Here is an 18,043-nt window from a genome sequence, read left to right as displayed (position 1 = left end):
GGTAGACAATTCAACAAGTGACAAGAGGTCAAAGAGCCAAAAAGGGTTAGGGTTTAAACCAATAAAACTGCAAATAGTACTATTTCTGCTAAATTCTACTACTTTTAAGCCTGTAAATGTATATATCTCTGATGAGGAGGATGGGATGACTACAGATCCCTCTCCAAGCCTGCTAAAACACCAACTCCCATAATTCAGTGCGGAAGAAGGAACCGCTATGACGTTGAAGTTAGGTGACCGCTATACTGTACCGGGAAGGCAAGAAAAAACAGCTGAACAACTTATCAAGTAGATTTTTAGTTGGACGAAACACTTCAGTGAGTATCTAAACATTATTATCCTCTATAAATATTACATTAAACTATTAATAAGCGAAGATTATATGTGTCATCAGCACTATTAGCAGTGAGGTTGTAATGTACAGTAAGTCACGTTAGCATGCGCGTTAGCCACGTTTGTGTTTATGTTTTGCTTAGGGTTGGGGTTAGCGACCACAGTTAGTTTAACCTCAGAAACCAATGTAAGGTGTTCTTTACTGAGCATGTTGGGTTTACATTGCTGTGTGTAGAGGTTTGTCTTTCCTAGAAAACACGTTTTGCATTTGTTAGTCTCTGATTATTGCTGAATATCGTCGACAACATCAGATATTAAAATTCCTGACTAATCAGTTCAGTTTGAATAATAAAACAGTGTATTGTAACATAATGTTTACCCATGAGAAAATGATATGAATGGCTACTCAGGTACTAGAGCTGACTGTGTCACTTAACTGTAATGCAGCATTAAGACATTATCACCTATCATTCCACTATGCCTGTGTCTGCCCCCTGTTTATCAACTGTTTTCCATCTTTTTACATTTAATATTAGTGTATCCCTCTGTACAATTAGAAAATTGTCTGCAAATAAAGGTTATTATTGTTATTATTATTCAGTTGTAACATACAATCACTTTCCTCTGCAGATCTCATAGAATGACTCCATACTGCACAAAATAAGAGAGGATGTATCGGCTGTAGATCCTGCTTCAGTCTCGGTGGCGCTCTGCAGACAGGATGCCGTACCACTGTGTGGCTTATGGATGTGGCAAAACTGCTGAAGATGGTGTGACGCTGTTCAAATTCCCCAAAGATTCCGAGGAGTTTCACAAATGGGAGAAGCAGGTCCAGCGCACCCGCAGCAAGTGGCTCGCCACACCCAACTCTCACCTCTGCAGTGAGCACTTTGGCAAGGAGTACTTTGAGCCCAAGGCACCCACGGGGGCTCTGAAGCTGAGGCCGGGAGCTGTTCCCACAGTGTTCGTCCGTCCTCACTGCTCCTCCTGCAACGGAGCTGGTTGTAGTAAGTGCCTGCCTGCTATCCAACGACGGGGCATTGCGGCTGAGCCAAGAGAGCGTAAAAGTACTGTGAGTAGTTCTCTTTGTGGAGTAGGGACTGTCTCTGTAGCCTTCAAACAATCAAAATCAGAGTCTACCTGAGAATTTACCTCTTTGAATTTTGCTCTTCACAGGCAGATTACAATGAAATGGCGCCCTTACAGTCTGATGACATGGATGCAGGAGGTGAGGATGGACATCGCCCAGGAGGAGGGGTGAAGCCACGGGGAAACCCCACAGAAGAACGAGGTGAGGTGCAAATCAGGAGATGAGAGAACAGACATTGAGAGCACAAAAAAAAATTGTGTAAAAATTGTATTTATTTTATTTTTTACAGTGGTGTGTGAGATGTGTGGGACCGCCGGCACTAGTAGCACATTCTTTTCGAAGAGCAAGCGTTTCTGCAGTACATCCTGCTCACGCTCCTATTCATCCAACTCCAAGAAGACCTCCATACTGGCACGTCTTCAGGTGAGAAAGAGTGCCCACATGGCTGTTTTTCCAAAGGAGAATATATTATTCTCCCAAAAGCTTTTAAAACCATTTTATATAATGCACATCACAATATTAAACCTTTTTTTTTTTACAAGGAATATTTACGGTACTGTTTTTACAATAACACACTGTTTCATTTATCAGTTCAATTAAAACAGAGGGAGCTTGCCAGTATAATCACAGTCTACTGCTGATGACTGGGTAGCACTAATGGGGCAGTTGTTAATTGAATCACTTAATAAAAAAATTAAACTAACTTTTTGGGACACATTATGTTAGTGATGGGAAGAGGCATGTTGTTCTTCCTATCACCCATTGCTGCTCTTCATCCATCTATCTCCTGCCTGTCCTCTCCTGAGCCACACACAGAAACAGTCCCTCTGCTTCTTCTGCAAGCTCTTCCTATACAGAGGGACGTCGCTGCTGAGTATCTTACATGTATTTTTATTTTTTTGCGTTTAATAGTGTTTTCATCGTGTATAATTATGAACATATGGTGGCACTATTTCGCCAAAAGCTGCCACCGTAGTAGAAAGAGAAGAAGAGTAGGACCGCGCCGTGCTTGAAATCCTCGCTTCAAACGCCTTTCTTTTCACACCCGCATTCCGCACGGACCCGCCTTCCTCTATCTCTGATTGGTTACCACTCGTTGCCTTCACTGGTTGGATTGGTTAGATGCAGGCATGAGGAGTAAGATGATTGGGTTAGGGTGAGAGTATCACTGTTAGAGCCAATCAGAGGCGGAGTAGAGGCGGGTCTTCGCAGAATGTGGTTAGGGGGGGAAAAAAATACCAACGCGCTCCAACCTGATGGGCTCCTCTCACATTTTAATTTGAGGGAGACATTTCCACTGGCTGTGTATTCAAAACCGCTGAAATGGTTCACAAGTGCTGCGTGGAGTCATGCTGCAACTTAAAACGTCCGAACCTCGTCTTTCACCGGCTCCCACTCGGGAACCCGGAGAGACTGGAGCAGTGGCTGTGTGCGCTGAACATGGATGTAAACACGCCGCTCCACACCCTCAACAAGCTGTTCGTCTGCCAGAAGCATTTTCAGCACGACGACTACCACAGCAGCCCGGACCAGCCGAGACACCAGGGCCGCCACCTGAAAAACACCGCCATCCCCACTCTGTTCAGCCACACAGGTGACCCCACAGCCGGTGACATTTACCTGGATCCACTGGTAAGTCTGGACACGGTAACCTGAAGACGTGACCTACATGAAGACTAATAAAAATGTTCTAAAACAGGCAGAACTGTGTTTTTCTCTTCTTGTTCCAAGAGTTGAATGTTTGAGCTTGATTGTGCAGAATGATGAATGTGCTGAGTTTGATACTAGAAGATGTTTTTATATTCACCTGATGAAAGTGGAAAAGTTCTGTGCTCACTGAAAAGCAGATTTTAAGGCCTGGGCCTACTAGCATGATTTATGACACAACTAGTTTTAAAAGCAAATTCTGGTCCAATATTCAACTCACACAACTGTGATGTGGAAACTTGGAGCCTCCAGCGCACAAACACTGAGAATGGACTTTACAGTGATGTAGGAGACTTGTGTCCAGCAGTCAAACTTTTGAAACTAAATATAGTTGCATATTCATACATTCATACCTGAATTTTTAATAAGGGAAAAGAAGTAGAGGTCATTTAAAGGACTTGTAACACATTAATCATACTTTTTAAAAGAGAAAACACCAGACACACACTATTGTTCCAAGTATTTTCATGTCTAGAGTGGATCTTTAACATTTTGTTGAAACAGGTTGTGATCAGATCAGGGCAGCAAATAAGTGTTAGGGTTCCTTTTTTTTTTTTTTTTTTTTTGAGGTTTTTTTAGATTAATTTGAAGTTTTATTAACTTAGCAAGTTATATCGATCATTTGCAGCCCATGAAGTGCAGACCTAAGGAGTGATCAAACTTGAGCTGAAATGATTGATTGGTCGATGATAGACTGATTACTAATTGTTCAACTTTTAAAACATTTTTTTGGAATTGATTAATTGTTTCACTGTTATTTATATATATATATATATATATATATATATATATATATATATATATATATATATATATATATATATATATATAATTGCAAAAGTGAGGAAAAAACCCCTTCCGACTTCCTGAATGTGAATATTTGCTGGTTTTCTTAGACTATTATAATGGTAAACTGAGTTTTGAAGTATGGGATGGATAACTATTTGACAACATCAAGTTTGACTCTGGGAAGTTTTCATGTTTTTTTCCCTACATTCAAACATTTAATAGACCAAATGATGAATAAATTAAAGGATGAATGAATGGGTTTTCAAGTCTAAAACAACATTCAGGTGCCCAAATCATCACTGATACATGTTTTTCTTGCTGTAACTTCCTGTTCATACTGACCATTAAGAGATCCCTCTTTCATACACTCTCAATATAAAGGTTGGGGGGGGGAAATTCATAGTCGTCCTCCAGTACAAAATGTATTTAAAAGTTCATTTAAAGTTAATACCAAGTTTCAGTTCTCCAAATGAGTCAAAACAAGTCAAAGTTGCTCTTTTTAGTGTCAAATTTCCCCTTTTTATTGTAATACTTCCTCTGCAGCTGAACAGGAAAACACTGACCGTCGAGTAACAAAGAGGGAATTTTATGCTAAAAAGAGTATGACTGTTGAGGATATCCACTTCATTTGACTTACTAAAATAACACAAGCCTCATGTTATCTCCAGGTAGCTCAAAACAAAGACAGCAGATTTTATCTTCATCACTTGCACTGGAAGTGCATTATGAAGGTCTAATGGTCCATAAGAGTAGGAGGTTATGAATTCAGCAAGCAGAACATTTTTCTATGTTCATGTGGATGTCTGACCACTGTTTAAGACAGACTGGAAAAAACAGTGAACATGTCCTTTAATTGATATAATCAGAGCGATGCAAATTAATCTCTAGGAAACAGACATTAGTTGCAGCCAACATTGTAACTGTGGGAAAACTGCTCTATATTCAATAAAGGAAAGAAACAACATTTTCTAGTCCAGATGTTTGCTTCTGTAGCTTTGTATGAAAAGTTGCCTCTTTTATGTGACCACATTTTGTCAAACTTCCCAAATGTTTTCACCTATTAACCGCAGTTAATGTATCGTGACTCATTTAGTCTCCTGCTGCCAACATTTAGGCACAAAATAGTCAAATGGATTGTTGTGTTTCAACGGTTTTGTTTGTCTTTGTGTTCCTCTCTCTTTAGGGAAGGCCGTCAAAAAAAGGCACAGTGGTGAACAAGGTGCAGAAAGCCCCTCCGGCTCCTGTGTTACTGGATGGTGAGGACACAGAACACACACACACACACACACACACACTCAATCAACTTTTATATCTAGGGTCATACAGTTAGCAGCAGTGTGTTGGGGTCCACAAAACCCAACTTACAAAGTACTTTTTTTAAGGTATTGGTTCCTCTTTGGTCATTCCATACACAGACTTTAATTGTACATATGTGATTCCTCTCTTCTGTCCCTTCTGTAGCATCTGCTGTGGGTTTTGAGTGGGGCGAGTACTTGGATAAAGAAACATCTCTGGCTGCTTCTGTCTCCTGCTTCAGACACGTGAGTCCTCTCAGCCATGTGTAATAAGAAACTGTTGTTAACTCACAGAAAAGATGGTAAATGTTTAAGGATTTGTACCTCTGTACTCTACAGGTTCCTCTGTGTGCTCAGTGGGACGACATCGCCGTAGGAATGAAGGTGGAGGTCCTGAACACTAACGCTGTCCTGCCCAGTAAAGTTTACTGGATCGCTACTGTCATCCAGGTAGCAGGTGTGTACATCTGGTCTGTCCTGGTTGTTTAAACAGGGAGTTACAACACAGAACCATCAGCTTTATGATCATGAGGTTTTCTAGTCATCGCATTGATTTTCTCATTCTTAATCCATGTTAAAATAGTCTGTAACAAGACTAAAGCACTGCTAGATGCTCAAATATTCATTAAATGATACAAAAATGTTGCAAATATAAGACACAATCGACTTCTATAAACTAATATATTTGATCTTAAACAAAAGGCCAGATGTTTTGGCATCACAGTAGCATCAATAGTATCTTAACTCTTACCTTCCTCCTCTTCCTCGTCTCCAGGATACAAAGCCCTGCTGAGGTACGAAGGCTTCGAGCACGACAGCAGCCGCGATTTCTGGTGCAGCCTCGTTTCAGGAGAGCTGCACCCGATCGGATGGTGCGCCATGACCAGCAAGCTGCTGGTGCCTCCACAAGGTGAGGGTTCACACATAAAACCTGAGCTACATCTATTAAAGTCATGCCAGGGTTAAACAGTGATGATTTCTCATAGGGGCCAGTAGAATGCAGCAATAGGAGAGTAAACTTGGTCAAATGAAATATGTTGTGATAAGGATATTATTTTAATGTGACAAACTGTGTGTTTATAGATGTGAATCAGAACATCCCAGACTGGAAAGAATATCTGATGAAGAAGTTGGTGGGAGCCTACACACTACCTGTTGACTTCTACATGAAGGTAAAACTGCTGATACAGTTTAATAAAGTTGACATGCCCACTCTCACCTTGTCTACAGTTCTGATCTATATTTTTTTATGTCTCTTAATATCAAGTTCAAAGCCAGAAACAGCAGGAAACTATTAATCAATTTTTCATAGTTTTTTTATATATGTATTGTTACTATTTAGTTTTCTGTCACTCTTGTGTGAAATTTGAACATATTTTAGGCGGAGGCTTCAAATACGCCCATTTGGGTTCTCTGCTTCTCCCTGCGCTGTATATTATTTAGAAGAGCAAAAGCAGTTAGATATCTATAAATGGGGTATTTAGATACAAGAGGATCAGTCTGAGCTTCTCAAGTAGAAAAATATATTGTTAGCATTTGCTTTTAGAATAAACTTAAGAACAGCTGACATGAAGACATTACTCATTTGGCTCTTAAATGCTAAGCAGAGCTGTACATGTGAAGCATTCAGTCTGACCAATGATTTTAATTTCACTGACTTCACTAATCACTAATTGAACATCTGTGTCCCGGCGCCGCCCTCCTCCTGTCCTCTTCACAGCTGGCGGAGAGCATGAAACACTCATTCAGAATCGGCATGCGCGTGGAGGTGGTGGACTCCAAATACGTGAGCCGGACCCGCGTGGCCCTCATAGACACTATCATCGGCGGCCGTCTGCGTCTGGTGTACGTAGACCAAAGCGACTCTCCTGAGAATATCATCTCCGATTTCTGGTGCCACATGTCGAGTCCCCTCGTGCACCCGATTGGCTGGTCCAACAAAGTGGGTCATGACATTAAAGCACCTGGTGAGTAGAGGATTTAGTGGGGGGGGTTTTTAAGATCTCTTTTGTGCATTTTGCTTTAATTTGATAGTGGAAAGTAGAGAGATGACAGGAAAATAGGTAAAGAGAGATGCAACAAAAGTCCCTTGTCGAATCGGGTCTGTTCAGTCTTAACCGCTAAGTTACAGGGGCCCCCCAAGTTACAGAGACCCCCAAAACATAGCATACAGTATGGGATATTACAGTCTTCATTCATTCTTAATGGTAGATACCTTTCCCAGAAGCCTGCCTGAGTTTCATCTGCTCGCTTAGTTGAGCAACACGCCTACTGCACAGGTTTCCATGCCAGATATCAAATGACCCCTTGAGGCCTCTGCACAGTCCAGACCAGCTGGTTGGGTTGAAGGTTTTGATTTAAAGTGCAAGAAATCACCAAACACACCGGTTTATTTAGGTCAGTTGTGTTTAGACTGTCCAATCTCCCTCCCACCTTGACAGGCATCATATGTGGTTAAAAATATGTTTAAAAATCACAAGCAATGATTAAAATAGTTGAAATTAGAAACTAGAAATCTATCCACCTATTTCTGTGGCTAGTGGATGAAAAGGTTAGTTAAGTACAGCACTTGTCCTGAACCTAAGCTTTAAACTTTAATATATTTCTCTTTTTTTTGGCAGTAAAATGAAAGTTTATCTTCTCCTCTGTTACAGTGAGCAGTGCAGAAGCTGCTGCCAGTGGTTTTAAGGGTAACAGTGATAGCACATTCCTGCTCTTTAAAAAGGTAAGGAGATGTTAAATCCTAAGAAAGAAGTTATCAAATGAACTCAAGATGCAAAAGTAACCCGCAGCTTTATATTGTAACTTTGAACTTTAGAACCTCAGTGTTAATCTACATTTGATATCACTGCAATTTGTTTTTTAACACACCTGTACTGAGATTCTTTAGCTGTGATATTTAGTTTATATCTACTAAAATGATGGTGATATGATTTAATTAATAGCAGTGAACATTATATTAGCATCTAAGCTAACTAGTTTAGCTTAGAACTAAATCTGTATGTTAAAATAAGAACAAACAGATAAAAACATTCTTAACTCTATATTTGTTCTGTTTCATCATCATTTATTGTCTCTTCACTATTTTATATGATCACAAACAGTATTCTGCACTCACTAGCTATGAATAAATAAAACCACTGTTAGCACAACTCTTGACCCCCCCACTGTGTGATCTTCAGCCCAGGATCGTCTACATGCAGGGAGATTTCTTTGAGGAAGGAATGAAGCTGGAGGCCATCGACCCTCTAAACATGGGGACCATCTGTGTGGCCACTGTGCACAAGGTAAATCAGAGGAGACAACAGGTCATATAAAAAATGTAGGAGGCTGGACCCAGTCTTTAAAACTCTAACTCTCACATTGTTGTCCTTTTTTTTTTTTCATCTTCCTCTGCCGCCAGGTGCTGTTGGATGGCTACCTGATGGTTGGTATCGATGGCACCATATCAAACAGCGGCTCTGACTGGTTTTGTTACCACGCCTCCTCTCACGCCATCCTTCCTATAAACTACTGTAAGAAGAACAAAATCCCTCTCACCGTGCCTCAAGGTAAGCTTGGTGTATTTCGTCACACGCTCTGCTCGATTCAGTCTCTAATTCAGCTCACACTGGCAGTATATTGTCAGTGAAAGTACTTACTGATGTTTATCTGGCAGGTTATGACTCCAAGACCTTCTCCTGGGACAAATACCTGAAGGAGACCAAAGTTAAAGCTGCACCGACACACCTGTTCAACACTGTAAGACAGAAAGCTAAAAGAGAGCAAATGTAGTGCAGCAATTGACGTCAATTTGAACATATGATTAAATATTTACGCACAGATATTAGGGGGCGCAAACTTTGTCAAACAGCACATGAACATGCAGTTTGTGATGTTTCTTAGGACTACCCAGGTCATGGTTTCTCCGCTAACTTGAAGCTGGAGGCAGTGGACCTCATGGAGCCGCGCCTGGTGTGTGTGGCCACCGTGAAACGCTGCGTGGGTCGACTGCTGCTTATCCACTTCGACGGCTGGGAGGACGAGTTCGACCAGTGGGTCGACCACCAGTCTCCGGACATCTACCCCATCGGCTGGTGCGAACTCACAGGCTACCAGCTCCAGCCGCCCCCTGGACTCGGTAAACAGTGAATTTAATAGAAAACCACCTACTGCTATGTAGAGGGAGTGTCAATGTTTTTCATGGTGTACAAAACTGATGGGTGTTTTTGCTCTGCGTTCAAGCTGATGCAGCCGAAAACCAAACACCACGGCACAAGACCACCAAGCCATTTATTTACGGGAAAAAGAGTAAGTTTTGACCAGAAATGTACATGGAGTTTTGTGTTTTGTCACATTTAGTGTTTCTTACATCTGTATTTATCGTTTTGCTTCCCTAAGAAAAAAGGAATTCAAAGAAGAGACTCTCTCACGACCTAAACAAGGATGATGATGGTCAGCATCCTGAGGTCACTAGTGACAGTCCTCCACGGTTGGTAGGCCTCAGGCCTCAAGCAGAGCTGCCCCCCATCCAGCCCAAAAGTGAGCCAGAGGAACAGGAGAGTAAGTGGACAAAACTTGTACAACGTGTTGCTCACTTGTTTGTTTACATGTTGGGTCATTTGCTGACTGATGTTCTGTCTATTCAGTCTTTGCGGTGCAGGTTAAAGTGGAGGAGGTAGAGATGGAAATGGAGATCCCCAACGGTACTCCAGATAACCCTCAACAAGTCTCTCTGAGTACAGTCAAACAAGAGAAAGTGGGGAAGGAGGGAAGCAGAGTTGATGGCAGGGATGAAATGTCGAAGAGCAAAACTAAGCAGAACACGACGGGAGAGGCTCAAAGAATGGAGACATGAGACGAGCGTGTCTGCTCAAAGAATGCAGAGGAGAACTTCAGAGACTGGATTACTCTGCCATGGAGTAAGGTGAAGCCCATGTGGCAATAAAGGAAAGACTGAAAAAGACAAACAAAAGCAGCCTGGAATATATTAAGAGCAACATTATGGGAGAGCCAGTGCAACTTTTAAAGTTTGTGGGTTTAAATACTTAATAGACTATAAAATCACAATTCATATGGTTGCCAAGAAACACTATAGCCAGTTTTGAAACTACCTCATTTTCTAATTAAGTTCCACAACAGACTGATGCCATTTGTGCAAATGTGATTGCTTTTGACGTTAGTTGAGTTGAACTCTTTATAATTAAGTCTAACAAATGACTGAATGTGGTTTAAATGTCTCAAGTGTTTCTTCATTCTGAGTTGTAATGACATGACAGACAAATGTTTGTTGTAAAGATTTATTTTTCCTGTTTTATATCCAGATGTGTTTTTTGTAAATATGCACTCATAAAAAAATACTGTCACTGATTTAATGCTGTTGGGACTTCAATGATTTCAGTACATTGTTCAGTTTTGTAGTGGTTAAGTATTACTAGCATGAAGCCAATGATGATTTTTAAGCAAGTAACAGCAGTGTTTCATTTTTTGCCCGATGACATTCATTTCATTTGCTTCCTTCCAACAGCTGCTCAGGAGCTCAAAGAACCAGAATGATTTTAAGATGGAATGTGTATCAAATGCTGTGAATGTGAAGCAGGACAGTGCTGACAAGAGTATTTATAAAAATATTTTTTTAGATGTTTTCAACCCTGTAGCAAAGGGGAAAAACTGCAAAGAACAGGCTGGAAGATGGTGTGATTGAAGATGAACCCTTAGCAGCTACAGCTTCTATAGCTGGCAGAGGTTTCAGTTTTTACAAGCCGAGTGTCCAATCCATGGTTTAATCTCAAAACCGTTGATAGGTAACAGGAAGTTGTGGTATCAAAAACATCAGTACAGAAACCAGACCGATCTTCAAACACAGCAGGTTCATGCCATGCTGCGTCTGTTGGTGGTTCTTCTGGCGGCTGCCGGTTTCGTGTTTGGACCCCTGCGAAGTTTTGATCTGGCTTTGAGCATTTTGACCTGCCGATAGGCATTGAGGTGCATTGGTTTGGGTTTTGTTGCCTTGGGTGCCTTGGCGGGCTTCGGGGTGACAGTCGGGGCAAAGGGGAGGTTTTCTCCTCCGGGACAAGACCTGAAAACGTGTACGTCTTTGACTTTGCGACCCCTCAGCTCAGGCGGGTTGGCACAGGTGGCTCGTACCTTCAGGTTGACTTTCTCAATCCACCTAGATGAAGAAAGACCAAACTGTAAAACAGAACTGCCCAGTTGCTGTTTGTAGAATAATAAAGTTTTCCCACTGCACTGAATGTTTTAGATTTATGATTGAGTCTACTTAAACCAGTATATTCCAGTAGCAAAGATGTTATTTTAGGGGTAAAATGTGCTTCAGCCAGATTTAATAAGCTGACTTTCCAACTATTCCCCAGACACCTTAAGGGAATAGTTATTGGAGTAATCCAAGCAAGTGTGAAATTGACAGGTTGTGGTTTTTCCTGAGGGTTATTTGGGCAAGCTGTTCCTTTGCTGGGATCACTGATTTACTGAAATCTTATCATGGTGAAGAGTATTTCCCAAAAAAAGAAAAACTTAAGCCCTCAAACTTGTTGGTCAAGCCTCAATCCTTTCTGCCTGCACTTGCAATGTTGTGAGGAATGTTGACTTACATGCGGAGAGGCAGCAGAGGGCAGTCACACATCAGAGGGTTGTTGGCCAGGTTGATTACCTCCAAAGAGGAGAGCGGGTGGAAGTCAGGTACCTCCTCCAGCTGGTTGCCCTCCAGAAAGAGACTCCTCAACCCTGGACCGAGGCCTGCCAGGGAGTTCTGTGACATCTGGAGTGTGAAGAGATATAAAGCAAAATTGATGAAATGCTACTACTGCTGTTTGACAAGTAAATGGGGAAGGTTGAAGAAAGAATTGTGAAGATTTGCAGTGTCTCACCTTCTCCAGTCCCATGTTATCCAGATACAGTTCCTTCAGTGATCTGTCCAAAGCTCGAAAAGCATGTGGACCCACCCAACGAATTGGATTCCCAGACAGCCTCAGGTCTCTGAGGTTCCCAGCCTTGCTAAGTGCTTCGGTGGGCACATCCTTCAGCTTGTTTCCTCCTAGATGGATCGTATCGAGGTCACTGGCCTGGTCCAGAGACCTGGATGATATGTGATCGATGGCATTCCCGGTGAGGTAAAGGGCTCTGAGACCCTCAGCTCCTCTTAAGATGTCTGGCTCCAGCTTAGTGATAGAATTGTTCTCCAAATGAAGCGCCAGCAGGCCCGGCAGCAGCTTGAAGGCTCCTTTTGGGAAGGTGGTGAAGCGGTTCTTCTCAAGGTGGAGGTAAGTCAGCTGAGGGAGTCCTGTGGATTAAACACATTGCATTGGACTGAAATGGTGTTTAAACAGTAAGCATTTACAGTCATTCAGAATGAGACTACAAAAATAAGACCTTTGAATGCATCAGGGCTGAGGGAAGTAAGGTCATTCTCGGACAGGTACAGGTAGATCAGTCCCTTCATCCCACTGAAAGCTCCGCCCTCCACCTCAACGATCTTGCAGCGCTGCAGGTGCAGGGACACGACCTGGGCGACGCCAGGGAAGCTGTTGCTAGGGATGTAGTGGAAGTTGTTGCCACGCAGGTCTAGGAGTCGTGTGTTGGGAGAGAAACCACGAGGTACCTTGGTGTGACCACGGTTCTCACACGAGGAATGGTGTGTCTCCCCCTGAAGACAGAGGTACAGGGAGTATAGTGGACAGATGCTCCAGCAGCATACATCATATATTCTTCCACACTCTACCTTTGCCATTAGGCAAGGTAGCAACTGCCTGGGGCCTCCAACTAAAAGGGCCCCAAACAGCTACAGATTCATTATGATGATAGGGGTATGAAGAGTATTGAATTATGTTGCTATTTAAACTCATTGTACCCCAAAATTAACGTACAAAAGGCCCCCAAAGCACTTTAAAAAATGAAATACTTCTACTTCAGAGGAGAACAAAGTACCATTAGATGTAAAATAGATAAAAATCTATTGAAAGATAAATGTTACCGGTTACGCTGTAAATTCACATCACACATTCATTCAGCAATATATAAGAGTTAAAAGCTCCAACTTGAACACAACTAAATTTAAGTACATGATAATAGTGTGTCCCTCTTTCACTGTTAAGTAAACCATTTGAATGCGGGACTTTTACAGTATTTTTTAATGTGCACTACTAACAGTTTACTTTAGAAAAAAGGTTCATTGCTCATTCTACCACTGCCAATACCAACATCCCCAGTTAGAAAAGAGTGAAATTAAAGAAAAACATAATTTGACTGGAGCCCCCAAATCACTATATACCCTCCCAACTGTATACACACTTAGCACAGTCACTACAGTCATCACTATTTATTAGATTTTTGTGCCCAATTTCTGGGTTTAAAATATGTCTTCCCACCCCCCCCCCAACCCCTTATTTCCTTATCAATAGTGACCCCTCAGATTAATCCAGAGAACTGGGTGACCCCCAGGACCCTGTCATACACATATAACAATTGTATCTTGAGTTTTTTGTCCCATCACCGAAACTTTTCCTAGTTTTCTTAGTACCTGAAGCTCCACAACAAACCATTTTGTGAAGGAAATGTTTGGGAAAACTTTTAACTGAATGGATATTTGTGGTTGTGGTGGTCTGTGATCTGTAATATTAGTTCTAGCAGGACACTGACCCAACTTAAAGCAAGACTTGGTAATTTTCATCCTAGCTACAATAAATTATTATACAATAATAATGAATGGTTAAAAAAGAATATAAGAATATTACGATTGGGGTGTGGTCTTAAAGTCAGCAAATTGAATCACTAAAATATACAGTAGTAACTATCTAAAGTTAGATACAAATTAGCCACTGTAAACTACTAGCAAACCAACTACAGCAAAACCTGAGTGTATTTAACTAGGGTTAGAGCGTTTTATTGAATATGAAGTCAAGTTAAAGTGGCACTCAAAGGATAACAGAAAATGCTAAATGTTGTGTAACAGTAACACCAGAAGTAAACACCAAGACTGAAAGAAAGTGTGAATACTAGCTACATCACACTTTTAGCAAGAGGTTAAAGTCTTTTTGTGAAAACACCTCATATATTCCACTTACCTCGCAGGCACAGTTAGCAGGACACTTGACCTTGTTCGCAGGCTCTTCGGTGGGTGGTGGTGTGATCCTGGTTGCCTCCTCGAACTCTGCCTTCAGCATGGCCTCCTGGCTCTGACATCGCAGCTCTTGGGGGTAGACAGCGTCTAGGTTCTCTCCAGAGAGATGAGCCGGGCCTCCACACGTACCGATCAGCTTCACCTTGCTACGGATCGACCACTCCCTGCAGAACGATCAAAAGAAAGGTCGAAGTGAGGATTAGTCCCCTGTGGTTTACAGAAAGCAATCAGTTCATATTCCACAAAGGTCTGCTGTACCTGAGAGGACGCAGGTAGCAGTTGCAGTAGATGGGGTTCCCTCCCAGGTTTAGACGTGCCAACTTGGGGGTGCCTTCAGAGAAGGGTTGGATGACACGCAGCTGGTTGTGGCTGATGTCCAGGTGTGTGAGGCTGGGAGACTTTGATACAGCTGTGTTGGACAAGTCCTGCAGGGACATGTGATCCAGGAAGAGGTGGGTCAGCTTGGACATGATCACTGCCTCCTCCCCTAGGTAAGTCATGGGGTTGTAGCTCAGATCCAGACGGGTCACCTCTGGCAGTCTGGACAGCGAGAGGGTGGAAGTGTGGAAGATCAGGACGGAAATTTCAGGTTTCTTATGTAAATATTTCTTATATAGAGTGCTGTCTTCCGTCCAAAACACCAGACAACTGTGAGTTTTATCAGCAATGTTGACGGTTGTTTGGGTGGTTGAACTGATATTCATGGTTCCCAGAGGATGAAGTTTAATGACTTTGGTGATCCCCTGACTTTCTTTTAGTGTCAACAGCAGATCAAAGTTTTCAGTCATGCAGGGAAATATCCCTCCATCAACTATTGGATGGATTGGCACAGACATTTGTGGTTCCAAGTTGAATAATATTGATTTGGGAAATCCCTGGCCCTTCCTCTCTACCACTGTGAGGTTCACATTTGTGGTTTTAATAAGATTTTTTCAACAACCAGTGGATTAATTGCCATTAAATTTGGTACATATATCATGTCCCCTTCAGGAAAGAATTGTAATAACCTTTGTTATCCCCTGAATTTGGATCTAACACCATCATCGGGTCACAATTTTAATTTGGCCAATACTTTATATGTCACAGATGAAGACCTCACAGCTTACTAAGTAGCATACCTGGTCATGGTCTCAGTGGGGAAAAACTGCAACTCGTTGTGGTCCAGGCTTATACGAGTGAGCGTGAACAGACCAGCGAAGGCCTCAATGTCCAGATAGTTTAGAGAGTTGTGGCTGAGACGAAGCCACTTGATGTTCTGCAAGCCCTGAAAGGAAAAGACACCAGATGTAGTATTCACATTCTCAGAGGCACTGATGTATTTCTTTAAATCATGTTTATAGGTATTTTGTGTAGGTGTGTACCTGGAAGGCCATGTTGGGGATGTAGACCAGCTGGTTGTGTGTAAGGGAGAGCAGGTTGAGGAAGCCGAGCTGAGAGAAAGCTCCAGGCTGGATCTCTTCCACGCGGTTACGGTCGATCATGAGCTGCTTCAGCGAGGACAGACCGTCAAAGGACTCCTGGACACACAGAGCACAAAGAAGGCAAAGTTTTTATCCTGCTGCTCTGAAAATGTCTGACTGGAACAGCAGATGGAGACATGCTGATATGTTCGTTTGGATTCTTATGAGAAGCATAATTTGTGTGTGACCACCTGGTAGAGAATCTCAATATTGTTGTTGGCCAGGTTAAGGAAGACCAGACGGCCGAGACCGCGGAAAGCCCCCTCTTTCACCCTGCGGATGTTGCAGCGCTGCATAGACAGGTGAGTCAGGTAGGGAGTGTGCTTGAAAGCCCCGGTGGGAAGTTCCTGGATGTCGTTTCCTCGAAGATCCAATTTCACCGTGATCTATAAAAAAAGAGAATTACAAATTAGAGGAAACAGGATGGTCATTTTAAGAGTTTGTCTGTGTGTGTGTGTGTGAATAAGAAACCTCGTCCACTGTAGGAGGGACTTGGGTCAAGTTCCTGTTGACGCAGGTCACGGTGAGCTGGATCTGGTCACAGACGCACTGCTGTGGACATTTTGCTGTGTGTGCTGCCGGGATGCAGAGGAGCAGCAGGCTGAGCAGCCGGACCCACAGGGTGTCCGGACAGAGCTGGTAGTACATCTGAGAGGGAAAATAACAGCTTCATTAGTTAATTTACACTCATGGCAACCGGCGACTTGGTAAACATCGTTTTTGAGGCTTTTACAGTAAGTGATGTTGCAGTTAAGAAAAAAGGATGAAGTCAGGTATTTACAGAGAAGTACTCATGCCATATCCATTAAATCTAGAAGGGGCAAGTTACCAACAACGAACCACTTTAGTGAGGTGAGGTTTTTTGCTGCTTAGTGGACATTCAGAGGCTCAGCAGTGTCTACAGAGGAAACACTGAATCAACATCATTCATCATTCACTCCTCACTGCAAACTTTCACATCTACTACAAACTGTAAAGTGCTTCTCGTCTACTATAACTGTTGTTTTTTTTTATTTAATAATGGGTTATCTTTTAAAATATTCCTCTAATATATTCATTCATTATATAATATTAGTTATATTATTTTTGTACTTGGTGAAAATCTTCTGGCTCATCTTTTATTAATAGACCTTATTTCAAAAAGCTTACATTTGTTTGATACCACGATGCCATGTTTCCTGCATCTACGTTAGATACCCCAGTGCTTTAAGAGCCACAGTTTTGGATGTAGATAAATGTTTACGGCATCTAATCTCATGCAGAATTTTTGCCTGTGCAGGTGTTATCAACATTTTATAAGTTTTCCAAATTCAGACACAAACAGAGGCCCCCATTTCACATACAGACCCTATGATGCAACCTGTTACTATGTAGTGAAGCTATATAAGCTACAGAGTATGAGAGGATTTACAGTACCATTCAATGGTTTGGACACACTTTGTCATTCAAGGGAATGGGAAGGTGTGTCCAAACTTTTGACTGGTACTGTACCTACACTGTACATTACACTACCACACTATCACTTGAAAATGTTTTACTCTATTACAAAAGTTGTGTGTCATTGTTTTACTTTTTTTCTTAGTGCAGCTCAGTTTGATTATAAATATCTCCATCATTCTGTACTTTTGGGGGATTAGTGTCATTTTGGTCAGATCGGGCAGCCATAGTCTTCACTGGAATGCCTTAAAACCACATTCCCATGTCGGATCAACAGTCTTGATCCGCAGGAATGGACATGAAAAGCTCCACAGCTCCATGCCCTGAAATTTGGAGTCTCAGAATGTTGACACGGTGAAATAGTGCCATGCCTAAAACCTTTCTGTGAAAACTGCTGCACCAAATCCTGCCAGAGATGGACCTGACTGGCACCCATGAGTGCACAGCACAGACAGCAGTTAAATGAATTTGTTATGCACATTTGAAGTCAACAATTATTAAGTTGGTATGAATGGGGAAAATTATCTTTTTATTGTCTCAGAATGCCAGAAACTGTCCTCTAGTTTGAATCAAACTCTTCAGCCCTATTTAAGGCTGCAGGGAAACCAACCAGTAGCCAAAAGGAAACGTCTTGATACTGTAGCAGCATCATATGTTTTGTTTCTAACATCCACTGAGCAGAAAGGGGCAAAGAAACTAGAGACGGAGGAATTTCCCCCCGCCGGACTGTTTGTCCGCTTCCCCCCAGGGATCAACACAGCCCAGACCGCAGAGGGGCAGCCGCGCCGGCCGCGCACAAAGACGCACAGTGTCTGTC

The 18,043-nt window shown here is 42.2% G+C and overlaps 2 protein-coding genes across 2 annotated transcripts; one reads left to right on the top strand and one right to left on the bottom strand.

Moving 5' to 3' along the window:
* Positions 1–239: 239 nt before the first annotated feature.
* Positions 240–10,400, top strand: l3mbtl2 (L3MBTL histone methyl-lysine binding protein 2). Its single transcript, XM_053341263.1, has 18 exons — positions 240–317; positions 964–1,405; positions 1,510–1,624; positions 1,713–1,846; positions 5,103–5,175; positions 5,381–5,460; positions 5,554–5,671; positions 5,990–6,124; positions 6,298–6,386; positions 6,935–7,181; positions 7,869–7,939; positions 8,397–8,501; positions 8,618–8,765; positions 8,873–8,955; positions 9,100–9,334; positions 9,439–9,504; positions 9,595–9,756; positions 9,843–10,400. Exons 2-18 carry the CDS (start codon positions 1,055–1,057, stop codon positions 10,049–10,051), a joined length of 2,421 nt encoding a protein of 806 aa, XP_053197238.1. The 5' UTR covers positions 240–317; positions 964–1,054; the 3' UTR covers positions 10,052–10,400.
* A 664-nt stretch (positions 10,401–11,064) lies between these two features.
* Positions 11,065–16,437, bottom strand: chadlb (chondroadherin-like b). Its single transcript, XM_053341617.1, has 10 exons — positions 16,261–16,437; positions 15,981–16,175; positions 15,691–15,846; positions 15,448–15,593; positions 14,588–14,869; positions 14,274–14,493; positions 12,583–12,856; positions 12,081–12,493; positions 11,805–11,971; positions 11,065–11,365 (listed from the first exon to the last, which is right to left on the bottom strand). The coding sequence occupies exons 1-10, from the start codon at positions 16,435–16,437 to the stop codon at positions 11,065–11,067; spliced, it is 2,331 nt and encodes a 776-aa protein (XP_053197592.1).
* Positions 16,438–18,043: the final 1,606 nt, after the last annotated feature.

This window comes from Scomber japonicus, chromosome 20 (genome assembly GCF_027409825.1).
Source record: "Scomber japonicus isolate fScoJap1 chromosome 20, fScoJap1.pri, whole genome shotgun sequence".
Classification (NCBI taxonomy): Eukaryota; Metazoa; Chordata; class Actinopteri; order Scombriformes; family Scombridae; genus Scomber; species Scomber japonicus.
This window is presented reverse-complemented; position numbering and strand designations above follow the sequence as displayed.